Here is a 16348-nt window from a genome sequence, read left to right on the forward strand (position 1 = left end):
GCAAGAGCTCTGAAACCAGGGAGATGGCATATCAAATCCCTATCACCAAGCCTGAGGGCTGGAGTGTTATTTTCATGGTTTACATGGGAAAATCACTTTTCACTTTTTCTCTTTTGAACAGAACACATGTTCTGTGTCAGGCTCATGACCAAATACACACAGAACAAAAGTCACGCAATATTTTTTTTCTCAAATTGTTTCTTTTCTTTTTTTTTTTTTTTTTTTTTACACTCTTTGCATTACCCTGGAGCTGAGTTGAGGCTGTGATGGATTCTGGAGCTTGTGTTGAGTCAGCATCTTGGGCTGAAGCAGATGATCATGAGCTGATGACTGGTGTGGTCTTCTGTCTCCCCCATCTGGGCTTGGCCAGTTTGGCCACACCTAAGGGCTTCAAATAAGAGATGTTGGTTGGTCTGGCCAATAGAGAAGGTGGAATCCTATCCTAAAAATGCTTCCACCGAGTGGAGGAGAGCTGATAATAGATGTGCTCTCTCACAAGGAAAAAATGCAATCTGAGTTACAATAAATAAATAAATGGAGGGGCTGATTTGAGAACGGTCTCTGAAATACACAACCGTCACAAGCAGAGGCCATGGGAAGGAGCGCTCTTTTGGGGCAGGCAGATTTAGCATGGGGAGCCTGGGCTCCCTTCCATTGCAGTTTCCAGCCTCCTTCCTCTGCTGCCTCTGCTCCCTAGACGTCCTGTTCGTTAGGAGGTTGCTGGCAGGCACAATCAATGTTAGATAAAATGGATGCCTTGTCTACTGAATTGTTCAAGGGGCTGAGTTGTGGATGAGGGCTCACAAGTGGCGGTCCCTCACACACGAAGAGGATGGATTCTGAGTCGAGGGCAATATTCCAAGCACTGAGTACAGGAGGAGCACTGACACCCACTGGTGTCTGAGCTGGCTGATGCTGCAAGAGGGACTCAGCATTTGGGTAGAGCAGACCTGTCACAGAAAGCGTCCTCATTCTTCATGAAGCTGTAAAGTCCTCTGCTTCAGCCGCTTCTCCCGAGCTGAGCTCTTCCTGAAGCGGTTTTCCTCAGATTCCTATCAGTGATGGGGAAGGATTCCTGGCGGGAGCAGTTACCTGAGGGGTATCCTGATTCTGGAAGGGCTCTGGCACAGGGACATCCTGCACATCCCACAGGAGAAACACAGCCAGTGGGGGAGGGGGGTCCACCGTGAGAACCACAGACAGGGTTCCCGGTCCTTCTCAGGTCTTTATGCAGCTTGTCTGTCCCTAGCTTGTCTGTCCTTGAACCGGATCTGGAGAGACAAAGGAAAGGGGCGACCAGGAGACTCCAGGTGCTCCAGTAGGTCCCAAATTGGAAAATGCTGGATGAAAAGCCTAAAACCTGATCCTACTCAGTACCCTAAACACACAACTCCAAGGTTCAAGGACATAAGGAGGATGACTGCAGGATGAGTGGGAATACAACCCGAGATTAAGGAAACTTCCATTAGAAGGCAGAGGTTTTAAGGGGAGCTATGATGGTGAGGCCACGTGGGCACTTTGGAGTGCAATTATCCTTCCACATTACAGATGATTCTGTACTAGGAGGGTAAGGGGGACGAGAACACAGCCTTAGACACCTTTATCACCCTTATGCAACCTGTTCCTGAGTCAAGTGGCTGCAATAATGGAAGGGCACAAGAAATGCCCGTGTGTGCCCGGTGAGTGTGCAGGTAGATGCTGGGAGATTGGCTATCTAACTGGAGGCTAGGGAGACATAGGGAGCCATGGGAGAGGATGTAATTTCATACTGTAGTCCTTAAAGCTAAATCTTTGAGCCTGCGCCATGCACGCTCCTGGATGAGGTGCCTGCACTCCTTAAAATGTTCTTGCAAAACCAGGTGTTGTTCCCGTGTGAACACTGCCCATTCTTCCCACTGCCTTCTTGCATCATTAAGAAACCTGTGACTTTGGAGAGACGAGAAACCGGGAGACCTATGGACGTGGTGGACCTGAGGTATTGCAGAAGCTTGGGTGACTGGGTTCACTGGAGAGCTAGAGGATTGGTTACTTGGAAGTACAACCTCCAGTCATTTTAGACCAGGTAGAATAGGGAAGGCCTGGAGACCATGAGGTCCTGGAATCACGTGGGGATTTGGTTCCATTGTGAGACCTTTGTAGACTGGAGAAGCTGGGAATAAAAACAGAAATAGACCTGAGAAGTCCCACAGTCCCTGGTTCCTCCATTCTTAGGTCCCTGTCATCTGCTGCCCGCTTGGTAGACATCCTTCTCCGTGGTGCAGAACATTGCACAAAAGCATGGCAGGTAGACAGTACCCTGGGGTCTCATCAGCACTGACCTTCCCATGGCCCACGCATTGCCCTCATCTGCTTCTCAGTGCTCACATCTACACAGTAACCCTGCAAACACCTCCTGCATTTTCACAGGACTTTGTGCCATCATCAGCTGGGCATAGGGTGAACTTCAATCGCCAAACATCATCAGTCTCCAGTGTTACCAAGCCTGTTACTCCTTAGCTCCCTCTTCCCCACCTCAAGACAGCACACACAACCTATCATACACACACTTCCTTGAGTTCTCAACTGCCCAAGGAAGCAGAAGGTTGTTTCTTCTTCCTCAGATTCAATTCTGTGTTTGCCCACTAATCCAGGGACCAGTGAATAAATGTTCTCAGACCCCAAAATCTCCAGACTCTCTGGCTCCTCCTCCCCACTGATCCTCAACTCTATTACCCACACCCACCCTTTGTTGCCACTCAGATTCCAGTCACACCCCTGAGAGACCCTACTGATTCAATCATAACTGCTTTTGTTAGGTTTGCCATGGATGCAGGATTTGTCCATTTGTCTAGGCTAATCTGGAATTCATTGTGTTGATCAGGCAGTCCTTAATTGCAAAGAGCCTACCATGCCTTACTCTGCTGAGTGCTAGCATTAAAGTTGTGGTTAACCTGGAGACCACAATGTTAAATCACTGTTTGCCCATGAATATGGAGTGACAGGATTGTGTGTAAAACTGAAACTGAAAATATTGGCCCATCTCTCTTACTGCTAAACTTTAGAAGAAATTGGATCTTGACATGCTATCCAAGTTTGTAGCCTTACATTTAAAGGCCATCTAGAAGTTAGGACAATTTATTGTCTCTACAGTCCATGTTGGGACAATAGGCCTAATTGTTCTTGGGGGTAGAGAAAAAAGGATCAGAATAAGAAAGCCAGCCTACACTAACTACATATAGTAGCTCAAAATATTGCCTGGACTACATGAGACCCTATCTCCAAAGGCAAAAAAAAAAAAAAAAACCCAGTAATAACAGATAAAATTGCTCCGTGAAACTCTAGGTGTTCACAGGAGAATATCCACAGCCTGCTAGTAGCAGAGGGCACATGAGAGCCAGACCAGGGGCACAGACCTGCAATCCCGGCTGCTTGGATACTGTGCTAAGGAAACTGAATTTCAAGGACAGTCTGGGCTACTGAGTGACTTTGAGGTCAACCAGAACTTTTCAGACATGTTAGACTAAATAATCTTTTATTTAGCATTCACAAACACTTATTTATAAGAAATTCAAGTTACATGGGTACAGTCTTTTCCACAATAGTTGAAACAGACTTCTGAGAGACCATCTGGGGCAGGGCCTTCTCCACAAGCAGGCTACAGGGACAGAGACCAGGTGTGGGCAGGAGAGGACACAGGCAGTGTGAGCACTGAGGGGACATTCTGACTTTCAGGGAGGCAGCTGTTGTCATCCTGGATGGAGCTGGGGCCTCAGCCTCTGCCTGCTTGCATTGCTAACTCCTGAGGGGACAGGTAAGCAGGCAGGAGGGCTGCTGTGACAGCTGCAGCAGCCCCATGAGGCTACCTGTGCCCTTAGAGATGCAGCTCATCCCAGGCTGGTGACAAGTGTGGTCTCCCTCAGAAAAGGAGCAGACCAGGAATAAGTGACAATTTTGAAAAAAAAAAAAATGCCCTTTTATCTGATGTCAAGTGCTAGGATAATTGGCTCTCAGGAGCTGGCATCCCTGGGGAAATAATTTCAACCTGATTTTCCAAGGAGAGGGATGAACTTGAGAAACACCTTCCTCCAAAAAGACAAAAATCAAAAAAAAAAAAAAAAAAACACACAAAAAAAACAGAACAACAAGAAAAGTCATATAAAACTGTTCAAACCTGAGCAGGCCTTGGCCCACAATGGCAGAGAGGCCTGGCCTGGGGATGCCGGGGTCACATTTATCTGCTACAGGAATGTGGCAAATGACTAATGAGCCTGCACTTCCTGGCCTGGGCCCTTGTACTGGCTGCTAAGATGGAACAATCCAGGAGCTGTCCTCACACTGGCCTGTGACAGTCAGTCAGCACGCAAGCATGTCAGATCTGAAGGATCAGTGGTGCTTGCAAAGGAAAGCGGAGGAGGACACGGGCCCACCCTCAAGAGGGAAGCAAAGACTCCACACACAAAAGGTGACCTGGGTCCTCCTGCAGCCTCAGTGTGGCTGGATGAGGGCTTTGGGCATCAGAAGCGATGCCACGGCTGCGGGACAAATCGCATGTGCAGGTTGTGCTCCAGGGCCCCATGCTCGAGGCCAAAGTCATAGTTGACATGCAGGTTGGGCAGAGGTGGAAAGTATGGTGCTGGCATAGGACGGAAGTTGATGGGGAAGTTGTGAAACGCAGGCCACACAGGTGGTTGCAGGAAAGGTGCATGCACAATGCGGAAAGCTGGCATCTGTCGGTGCAGGTGCCATGGTACAGGCCGTGGCAGGGCTCCCATATGCCGCACTTTCTTAGCTGGCTTCTCTAGTGGGGGCCCGATGCGTTTGCGTGTGTTCCCTCCATGCTTCCTTTTCTGGTCCTCTTCAGCCTTCTTTTGGATTTCCTCAATCAGCTTTTCATCATCTTCAGTGGGGTCGGTCCACAGGGAGCACCTGAAACACTGCTGGCAAGGGCATCCAGGAAAGCGAGGATGCTGGCAGAAGTGTTCATAGCCATCGATAGGAAGCCGACAGAGGTAGCACATCTGGGCACCGCAGCGGCAAGACATACGGTTGCAGCCTTCGGATTTGATGAGGCCGGTCCCACACTGGGGGCATTTTCGAACGCGAGCAGCAGTCATTTTTTCCTCTATAGATGTCCGGTACTTGACCTCATCCTTTTCAGCCAGCTCTTCACACGTGAGGCCAGTGTGCTCTTTCCAGAGTCCCTTACACTTCCTACAGGTCTCCTTGCTGCAGCGAGGATTAGGGCAGCTGAACCTCTCCACATCAGCGTCCAGCAGAGCAGGGTAGCTGCACGAGGGGCAGCGGACAAGCTCCTCACCACAGGCTGCAGCGACTTCTTCTTCAGCTCTGCGTTCATAGTATTTGTACAGAACGGCCTGGGGAATCACCCTCTCCAGTTCGCTGGTGGGGAAGGAACTTGTGCAGCTGCCTTCCATGCAGCTCAGATCTGACTTTCCAGACCCGAACACTGCCTCTTGGGCATATCTGATGAGGCATTCCTTGCAGAACAGGTGAGCATCGGAACAGTGTGTCAGCTCCTCAAATGGAAACTCCCCATAGCAGCACCCACACTCAATCAGCTGTCCGTCCTGTTCATATTGTTCTCCATTCATCTTCAGGGCTAGCAAATAGTCTTCATGCTCTGCCATCTCTTTGATTTTCTGCTCATAGAATTCCTGCTCAAGCCGCACAGCTGGAAGGAGGTCGCTCAGCTCATAGGATCTACACCATCGTCGCTTGTTTCGTAAAAAGAACATCCTCTTTTCTATTTTTATTTCACCTTGTTCAAATTTGAAATCTATGAAGGAATCCTGGATCATTTCTTTTCTCTTCTTCCGTTTTCCACTGGCTTCAGGTGACAGCTCCTGCCATTTTTTAAAAGCATCAGAAAAGGCCTTCCGGGTGATCGCATAGTGTCCTTTGAACTCGTATAGGGCCCACTTGATGTCTTTGCTGTTGAGCATCTTGAATTCAGCCATCAAGAGCTCAGCAGCTTGGAGGAAGCATCGCTTGTCAAGTGGAGTCAGTTTGGAATAATCAAAAAAGTCTATGTTAGACAACTCCTCATCATCCTGGCTGGCAAGCAGGCTGCTGCTGGGGTGGAGAATGGTCCGGTCTTCTCTCTTAGGATAATCTGGGTTTTCCAGAAGAAAATTACAAAGTACATTCAAATCATAGTAGTTCTTCAAATGAATAAGCTCTTTGACATATCCATCTGCCACATCTGGAAATCTTGCCTCTGTTTCTTTCACTAACAGTGTAACCAGTTCTTGATCTATTGCCACAGCTCCTTGTCCCCACATGGTTTCCAAATTGGCCTTCTTAGATCCTGGCAGGGAGGAAGATGGCCCACGTTCCTCAACTTCTTCCAGAGGAAGGGCCAGCTGAGGGGAAGCAGGGTCTGGAATCCCCTCCTGCTGGGTCTCTGGGCTTGGAAAAACAGGCTCTGGAAAATCATGGCTCAAGATGACAGGGCCCATTTCTGCTTCAGAATGCTGCTCCTGGGGCACAGCCTGTTTTGTTCTCTCCTGAGGCTGTGGATGCTGAGCCAGGAAGGATGGATGCTCAAGCCAGGGCCCTTCCTCCATCACCCGGTCAGCTACTGAAGTAGCTGGACTTCCAGGGTTTGATGAGAGACCTGTCCCTGAGTCTTCAGAGGGTGGGGTCTGAGCTTCCAAAGGCTCAGTCTCCTGTCTAATGCTTTTCTGCTCCACGTTGTGGTTGACAGTGTTGTTTGTTGTCTGCTGACTGCTTGGTCCAGGTTTGAATTCTTTTTCGTCACTCTCAAGGTCCAGAGAATCACCATACTCATCCTGAGGTTCCTCCTGTGCCCCAGAACCAAACAGCGAGTTGTTAGAAACGGGAAAATAGCTTTTGGTGTCTTCTGCATTGTCTGTTCTAGACTTTCTAGGCCTGTCTTCTCCCAATCGGTTCAGATCTTGCTTCTGAACACTTGGTTTGATGCGATTGGATCGGGATGTCTGAGGTTGGTCTTCTTCATGCTGCTCAGTAGCTGGGGTAACCAGCACTGGAATCCCTTCCTCATCAGAGGAATCAGATATGGTGATGGGCTCATCGCTGACACTCATCCGTCCCTGTCCCTGGTGGCAGTGAACGCTGTGGGTGGGGATGACCTCCTCTTTGTTGTTTCCTTCTGCCATTTTTGAATACCTGTATAGAAGTAGGTGATTGTTAGTACCCAGTCACGGCCATCATCTGCTGCACAGGATCTCAAGTTCAGGCTCAAAGGACAGATGTGCACACTAGCTCTTCACCAAGCCTCACACTCCTCCCATCATCAGCTTGGCTGGAGAATGAATGCCTCCTCCTGAGTCAGACTAAACAATCTTAATCAAGAAAACCCACAAGGTCCCCCTGCTCTCTCATTCCTCAGTTCAATAGGGACGGAATCCTGTGTCCACCTACCTTATCACTAACCCAGGTTCCTACTGCTAATGAAGCTGTACTCCAAGGACAGGACCTTAAATTGATATCCTCCTAGGACCCACACTGGCCCTGTACTTTTTAGTGTCAAAAATTAGCAGACCATACCCTGTAGCCTCATTCAGTCTACAGTCCACCACCCTCATGGAAATCTGGCCCAGTACTGAATGTGTTTATTGAGAAGGTATGCCTAGTGATAATTTGGGTAAAGGCTGAAAACTAACACAGGCCTGAAGGATCTTCTTGGGTCTTCTGACCACATAAACTTCCAGAACCAAACATATTTGTCTTTCAGTGGTCAATAACATTCTCAAGAAATGCACCTCTACAGAGCTTGCTAGACAGAGGTTCTCCTCTTTTCTTCCCAGTCCCTTCAAACCATATTCATTCATTCATTCTCTTTCTTTCTTATTTTAAACAGAGACAGGGTCCCTCTATATAGCCCAGTATGGATCTCACTATAGAAACCAGGCATGCTTACCCCTCAGTGACTTTTCCTGTGTGTTGGGATGGAAAGTGTGGTACACATATGCACCATGGTTCCCTCTTCTTGATGGGGATGAACCTTCTGTGCCTTAGACAACCCTGGGTGACTTCTTTTCTTCCATGTTACCAACACTCTGCCCTATCTATCTGGGCTATAGAGAGCCTCCCTCTGGTCCCCAAAGTAATGGGGAATACCACCGGGAATCCCTCCTGCAATGGAGGGCTTGGTATTAAAGGAAAATAGACAAGAGAAGACCAGCAGTCCCTAGATTCAAAAGTCAAGACACCCATCGTTTCTCCTGGCTTCCTGTACAATGGTGGGCTCTGGCCTCCCGCTTTGAAGGACAGAATGAGCAATTGCACATTAGGTGGGCACACACCGTGGGGACTCACAAGCTCTTTTGTGCCACTCTACCCTAAACCATGCAATTGTCTGGCCTTCCTACTCATATTGAAAGGATACAGTCGTAAAAAAGTCCTGAGGTTACACCTGACCCAACCCCTATGTAGAAGGCCTAGAGTAGACCTCATGCTCTAAACAGACATAGCAGGCCCAGAGTTCTGCCCAAGCATCTTCCTCCCCTATGGCCTCTTTCTTCCACCAAGAGACCCTCTCCTCACACTCCCCATACACACTTCATTTAGGGCCCCAACTAGGTTGGTGCACTTTTTCTGGACCAAATGTCTATTTGACTTTTACTCTAAGAGCCTGGGCTTGAATACTTCTACCAAACTGGGAACTCAAATCTCCTCCCATCCTTTGTCTTCTCCCCACCAGAAAACCTTCAAATCCTTTGTCCTGACACACACTTTGGTGTCACTCAAGTTTCTAGTCCACCTGTCCAGGCCCAATGTCTTTGATTTAATTACTAATATTATTAGTTTTAGGTTTTTCAACACAGGAGTTTTCTGTACAGATTTCAAGGCTATCCTGGCACTCATTCTGTAGAGCAGGCTGGCCTCAATCTCAGGAAGATGCCCTGCTTCACTTCCCCAATGCCTGTCTTAAAGTTTGGGTAGTGCTACTGCTCAGCTTATTTAATTATTCTCATTCTACAGATCTGTGTACGCTGACAAAGCTTACCCCACAACTCACGGAGATTAACTTGCTTCAGTTTCCTAAGTGGCTCACCAGATTTTTGAAGAATTAATCATGGTTTATATAACATTTACTCATGGCAGGTTTGTTTGAAAATGCATACCAAGAAGCCAGGCAGTGGTGGCACATGCCATTAGTCCCAGTACTTAGGATGCAGAGGCAGGCAGATCTCTGTGAGTTTGAGGCCAGCCTGGTCTGAAAGACCTAGCTCCACAAGAGCTAACAAAGCCATTGAGCAACCCTTTGTGGAAAAACCAAACCAAAAAAAAAAAAAAATGTATATACCAAGAGAAATTTGTCCTTGCTCTCTTGTGTGAGCTCCAGGACACCCACGACTAACAAAAACTCCTTCATCATCTACAGCCATCTCACAAAGCAAATTACAATTACTTTGAGATTTTTAACTTACTCAGAAACGCTGGGAAAACAAAAATAGAAACAGCAAGAGCTCAGGCTGGTGATGGTGTGGGGAAAGGATCACTCATTCATTGCTGTTGGGAGAACAAACTGGTACAGCTGCCCCCACCACCATCTACCCAGAAGCCTTACAGGCCGACTTACCCAGGCTGTAAGCGGGCTCTCCTGTCTTCACCAGATCACTGCTGAGGTTTGAAATCCACTCCAAGGACCTGGCCTTAAATACCCTTTCCTTCCAGGCCCCTCCCAGCTCCTCCTCACTGTTCCCTCACTCCAGCAGACCCTCCCACTCAATGGCCCCGCCCACTCTATAGCGTCACCCTATGGGGCTTGGTACATGTGAGGAGGCTTTCATCTCTGAGCAGATACACTCAGTGCTGCTTTTGTAGGGACCTCAAACACAAAGGAATCCTTTTCACATCCTCTTCAAACAAATATGGCCTCCAGGCACTAAGAAAGAACTGTTCCCCATGATCCAATTTTAGGAGATTTCCTGTGAATTAACGTAACTCTGAAACATTTAAGAAGTTATTTAAATCATGCTTGGTGGCCCATGCCTTAAATCCTAAATCCTAGCACCTTGGAGGGAGAGGCAGGTGGATGGATCTCTGTGAGTTTGGGCTAGCCTACTGGGCAAAATAAGCCCTGAAAGAGCTAGGGCCATTATACAGGGAAAAAAAAAAAAAAAAGGCCCATGAAAAGGGTCTACTTAGTGCAACAAGACCGTTTGCCTGGTCTGTGGCAGAAAGCAGATCAGGACTAATAGGCCAGGCTTGATTACAAAGAAGCTCCAAAGCCTGCTCATGCTACATTAGACCATGCCTCAAAATGAAAAACAAACAAACAAAAACACCCATAAAACAACAGATAAAACTCCCCAAAGTCTTTAGGTTTCCAAGTAACAGAAATAGCCAAACACTCTCAATGCTATCAGAGGCTGCATAAGAGACAATCCTGCGGATATAGGCATAACTGTTGAGGCAGCAGATTTGCAAGTTTGAGGGCCGGCTGGCTACAGAGTGACAATGAGGTCAACCAGGAATAAATTGCCAAAACATTCCAAGCACAGCATTCCTTTAACCCCAGCACTCAGGAGGCAGAGACAGAGACTTTGTCTGAGTACCAGTCCAACATGAACTCCATAGCTTGATCACGAACCCAAAGAAAGAAAGACAGATGGAGAAAGGGAGAAAGAGGGAAAGATTTGAGACAGAAAGTCTTTACTTAGCCCTGGCTATACCAGAACTCCCTTTCTAAACCAAGTTGTCCTCAAACTCACAGCTCCTCTTGTCTCTGTTTATCAAATACTGGGATTAGTGGTATGGTTTAAATCTTTTCAGTCTAACCTTGGAACTAAAGACCAGGCTGACCTGCAGAGTAGGCTGCTCAGGGACAAATCCTGGCATTAAAGGAATGTGCTGCCACACCCTCCTAGAGTCATTTTTTTTTAAATTACTGGTTCATTTCCCTTTCTTTTTGTATTTTTGTGTGTCTGCCTCATGTGTGTGGAGGTTCAGAGCACAGAAAAGGCTTTCAGATTCACTGACCTTAAACATACAGACATTTGTGGCATTTCTGAAGAGGTGCTAGGAACCAAATTACAAGCTTCAATGTCAACAAGACAACTGTTCTTTTTTCTGTGCATAATTTTTTTTAACCAGTACACATGTGTGTACAACATGGGCATGCTTAAGGCCCCAGGAGAGCAGATCATGGACTCAGATACCCAGGGACTGGGGTTCCAAATAAATCGTTGTGAGCCAGTCTATGGGAGCTACAAACTGTCCTGCCTTTCAGTGGCAAAGCAAGACTTTTGCTGACTCACTGAGCCTTCTCTCCTGCCCTATAGAATGCAATCTTTGAGATTCAGACTTCAACACTCAGAATTCTTGTTGTTGTTTGTTTGTTTGTTTTCATGGCAGGGTTTCTCTGTTTAGCTTGGAGCCTGTCCTGGCACTCACTCTATAGATTAGTTGGGCCCTGGACTCATATAGATCCACCTTCCTGTGCCTTCCCAGGTCTGGGATTAAAGGTGTGTGCCAACCCCATCCAGCCTGCTCCCTGTATTTTTAAAGTGTTGATGTCTTGCAATGCAAAGTAGTAAGATACACTTCAAATTTTGCTCAAAGACCACTTTATTTAATGAAAAGTGATAACTATTGAAAAGTTTGTTATAAAGTTTTCAGTAACACAGGCTTTTAGCACAGTCTTGAATCTCAGCACTCAGAAGCAGGAAACATTGCCAGAAGCTGGGGTATAGCCTGTGCCACAGAACAAAACACTATAAAATTATTTCCCACCCTGCAAATTTGATGCAATTTGGTTGGGAAAAGAAAACCCTGAGGCAATCAGCAATAGCACACGCCTGCAATCCAACAGTCAGGGAGGCCGAAGCAGGGAGATCTCAGTCAGTTCAAGGCCAACCTGGTCTACATAGTGTGCTGGGATCAGAGGCATGTGCCACCAAAGCCCAGCGGAATTGCTGGATCTTGAGGTAGACTGATTCCCATTTTCCTGAGAAAGTGCCACACTGATTTCCAAAGTGGTCGTACAAGTTTGCACTCCCACCAGCAATGGAGAAGTGATTCCCTTTCCCCACATCCTCTCCAGCATAGATTGATTTTCGACATTCTGTAAGATGATTTTTCAAAAAAAAATTTTTTTATTTTCATTTCCCTGATAGCTATGGACGTTGAATACTTTAAGTATCTTTCAGACATTTTAAATTCCTCTATTGAGAATTCTCTATTTAGTTCTGTACCCCACTTTTTAATTGATTATATGGCATTTTGGTGACTAGCTTCTTGAGTTCTTTGGATGGGTGAAGATCTTTTCCCATTCTGTGGGCTGACATAAAGGGAAAGGAGCAAGATCTCCTGAGCATAGTGGGAGTGGGGGGGCAGTGAGTAGAGAGGGAGTTAGGAGAAAGAGAAGGGGAGGAGAGGAAAACATGTGGGACAAGGAAGATTTAGTCGGGGGATGAATACACGAGAGCAAAAAAGGAGATACCATAATAGAGGGAGCCAATATAGGTTTGAAGAGAAAACTGACTCTAGACAAATGTCCAAAGACCTACAAGGATGACCCCAACTAACAATCTGAGCAACAGTGGAGAGACTATCTTAAATGCCCTTCCCCGATAATGAGATTGATAACTAACTTATATGCCATCATAGAGCCCTCATCTAGTACCTGATGGAAACAGAAGCAGACACCCACAGCTAAATAGTGAGCTGATCTCCTGGAATCCAGTTGCAGAGAGGGAGAAGTGATAAGAAAAGGGGTCAAGACCAGGCTACAGAAACCCACAGAGACAGCTGACCTGAACAAGGGTGATCCCTAGACTGACAGCTGGGAAACCAGCAATAGACATACTCAGACCTCCTGACCATGGGTCTCAGTCAAAGCATTTTAAAATGTATAAATTGGATTAGTTTAACAGCATTGATAATCAAATGTATTATAGCAATTGTTGTTCCTTCCTTAGCAATTGAGCCATCCAAAGATAACACAATAACATGTAATATCCACATTCTCTGCTTATTTTCCATTTTCATATGGCTTTTTTATTACTTCATTTCTTCTATTTCTATTTTTTCATTTTTTGAGACAGGGTTTCTCTGTGTAACTTTGGCTGCCCTGGAATTCATTCTTACACCAGGTTTACTTTAAAATCACAGAGATCCTCCTGCCTCTGCCTCCTGAGTGCTGGAATTAAAGGTGTGTGCCATCAACACCCACACATTTTCCAGCTGCTCATACACACCATTGAATTGTTAGCAGTGCTTCTTAAAAGCTGTGCATCCTTTTGCAGGTTATGCTGAGTCAGGAAACCTCCCTTAAAGGAGCCGTGCAAGTCTCTTTTTGTCTCTAGCAAAACAGAGCCCATCTGAGAAAAATGCTGCCACTAAGAGGCCTTGCTTGTCTCTGTTCTTTTGTTTCTAAAACTCCTTTTTAAGCTTTTGTTAAGTTTTAAGTGGAAGTTCTCGGGTCCATGTTGTGGCTCCATTTTGCTACGAGCATATTTTCCTGCCAGCCTGTTCCCAGAGCTGCACCAGCCACAAATAACACACAGAGACACTGTGTTAGATATAAAGCTATTGGCCTGTTACTAGCATTTCTTATTGGCTAGCTCTGTCTTAAATATTAACTCATTTCTATTAATCTAAGTATTTCCACGTGGTCTATCTTACTGGAGAGAGGATTCGGACCTCTGTTCTCTCAAGTCCTACATGTTGAATTAAAAGACCTGCAGATCATGGAGCTTCACGCTCCCACTCAGGAAAGGCGACACCCCAAATCACTCATGAGAAATGGTCTCAATGCAAATAGAATGAGGAGTTTTTATTCCAAGTGCGCTGGGGTCCACAGTCATACGCCACGCAGGGGTAGAGGACTGAGGACCCCGAGGGCAGAATTGAGACAGCTTTTATAGGATTTACATCAAAGCTAACAAGACCAGTTTCAAAGCTAGCCTGTTATTTTCATTAGGCCTAAAAGCAAGGTCATGGGACAGTTTAACACTTGGAATGGTTAATAAAGTTTCCTAGGTTACAGAGATTTTATAGAGTACACAGTTTTTACAAGGGGGGATTGTTTAGCGCACCTGCAAGGTTAGGGGGTTTTCTTTCTGTAGGACCGACGGGCTCAGTGGCCTTGTCCTTAAGATAATGGGGGGCATGGAGAATGTCCTCTCCAGTCAGGGAGTATCTATAATGTTAGATCCTAATTTTGGGGTCCTGATGGGCCGATGGGAGATCCCCGCGACACAAACTCCAAAACCAGGAGATGCAACAAGCAAGAGGTGTTTATTGACCGAGTGCACTCGGTGACAGCAATCTCGGGGAAAGCTGCACACTCCTCAAAGTGTTCAGGCTCTCTTTTTATAGAGAAAGACTGCAACCAGCATTCATGTATGGGGCACAAGGTGATTGATTACAAAGTATGATCTCATGTTTGAGAGATCACCCAGGTATGACCTGTTCTTATTCAAGGGATAAACCATAGAATGACTTGGAAAGTCCCCAGAGTGTCCATTGGCCAGAAGTGACCCACACAGGGCTGTTCATCTGGGACCATTTGTTCCAGGGTTGGGGACCTATTTCATTGTTGTGGGCCAAGACCTGTGAGAAACTTTTTTTCATACTCTGGCTTTCTCTTGGCTGTACATTTAGAGCCTTCAGTTATTCCACAAACATTTGATGATTTAGTAACTAGCCCTATTTAGCAAGATTGGTCTAGCATATAACCACTAGCCCCCTTGCCATAGTAACCTTTCTTGTTCTAATAATTCCTGTTTTCTCCTCCCATGTCTACATCCATTCTTTATGATTTTCTATATTCTGCTTGCAAGACTTATTCTACTGCCCCTTTCCTACATCCTTGCTCTGCAAAATAAAATCTTTCATTATCTATTGGCAGAGGCACTTGTTCTTTCTAGTTTTCCCTTCTTGCCATGAGTCCCATCTCTTTTTAGTTATTAATTTTCTTTGTAGACAGTATGACCCATAACAATTCCCAGACTGTTGTTGTGGATAGCAACAGTCTTCAGAAACTAGGCAGTTATGATAATAATAATTCCCAGAAACCAGTCATCGTTACCAATCTATTTCATGTGTTTTTCTTTTTTCCCTGAGCTTTGCATGCAGCTAGGGTGATTTTTAAATACATGCTGATGGACTTTTTCTAAATTTCTAGCTTTTAGTGGTCATTGGGGAGTTAGGCTGTATTTTCATCCTTTCAGAACCTCCCTACCTCCTCCTCGAATCCTCCTTGTCTCCTAGTCCCGCCTACCTTGCTTTCCTATTGGCCAACAGTACTTTATTCATTAACCAAAACCAGAAACATAGTTACAAAATGACATCTCCCATCATATGTCTCTCCACTATGTGAGGGCAGGGACAGAACAGAATAGGCATTACATCCCCTGGAACTGGAGTTATACATGGTTGTAGCTGCCATGTTGGTACTGGTAACCAAGCCTAGGTCTTCTGCAAGAGCAGTAAGTGTCCTTAAATGTTTTGCTTTGCTTTTTTGAGAATGGATCTCACTGTGTAGACCAGCTGGTCTTTTGACATGTAAAGATCAGTCTGCCTCTGTCTCCGGAGTCCCAGGATTAAGGTATGTACCACCATACCCAGCTTGGTTTGCAAATATTTTTCCCAGATTGATATTTGTCTTCATAACTGTGTTTTGTCTCTGTCATTCAAATTAATTTATGTTTTCTAGTTGTTAGTTTTCCAGAGAAACAAGTAAACAGAACTAAGGAGTTAAAGATATAGCTCAATCAAAAGAAACAAAACAAAACAAAACAAAAAAACCGGCAGTGGTGGTACTCACCTTTAATCCTAGCACTCAGGAGGCAGAGACAGGCAGAGAGAGAATAACTAACAAGAAGTTTCCATGTCATGATTTGGGCTGGATGGTGGCCCAAAAGAAAAAGCCTAGTACAGCTATGAGCTGCCATGTGGGTACTGGGCATTGAACCCTGGTCCTCTAGAAGAGCAGCCAGTGCTCCCAACCACTGAGCTATTTCTCCATACCTACAATGTTATCTTTAATATGTACTAAATTACCAGATTATTGGGGTATATTATGCATTTCCTCTTCTGTTACACCCTTTTGTTGAAGAGTATGTACTTTATTAGTATCATTATTATTTTTTAGATTTAGTATTATTCAGTGTTCTGTCTGCATGTACCCCTGCATGACAGAAGAGGGCACCAGATCTCATTATTGGTGGTTGCGAGCCACCATGTGGTTGCTGGGAATTGTACTCAGCACCTCTGGAAGAACAGCCAAGCACTCTTAACCAGTGAGCCATCTCTCCAGCCCAAGTATGTACTTGTTTTTGAGATGGTGGGTTTGAAATTGGCAACTATGATTGAGAATTTGTCTACTTTTTAAAGTTCTAGCAGTTTTTTT

The 16348-nt window shown here is 45.8% G+C and overlaps 1 protein-coding gene across 1 annotated transcript; it reads right to left on the minus strand.

The window, feature by feature from the left end:
• Window positions 1-4493: 4493 nt before the first annotated feature.
• On the minus strand, window positions 4494-7139 carry LOC127238705 (E3 ubiquitin-protein ligase RNF216-like). Its single transcript, XM_051207376.1, has 2 exons — window positions 6930-7139; window positions 4494-6803 (listed from the first exon to the last, which is right to left on the minus strand). The coding sequence occupies exons 1-2, from the start codon at window positions 7137-7139 to the stop codon at window positions 4494-4496; spliced, it is 2520 nt and encodes an 839-aa protein (XP_051063333.1).
• Window positions 7140-16348: the final 9209 nt, after the last annotated feature.

Source organism: Phodopus roborovskii, unplaced genomic scaffold (assembly GCF_943737965.1).
Source record: "Phodopus roborovskii unplaced genomic scaffold, PHOROB, whole genome shotgun sequence".
In the NCBI taxonomy this organism is placed as follows: Eukaryota; Metazoa; Chordata; class Mammalia; order Rodentia; family Cricetidae; genus Phodopus; species Phodopus roborovskii.

Excerpts from the sequence above, each read along its gene's own strand:
- LOC127238705 (XM_051207376.1), bottom strand. The coding sequence starts at position 7,139 with ATGGCAGAAGGAAACAACAAAGAGGAGGTCATCCCCACCCACAGCGTT. Across the intron at positions 6,804-6,929 it reads CCAATCGCATCAAACCAAGT|GAGGAACCTCAGGATGAGTA; the intron begins GTTCAGAAGCAA and ends TCTGGGGCACAG.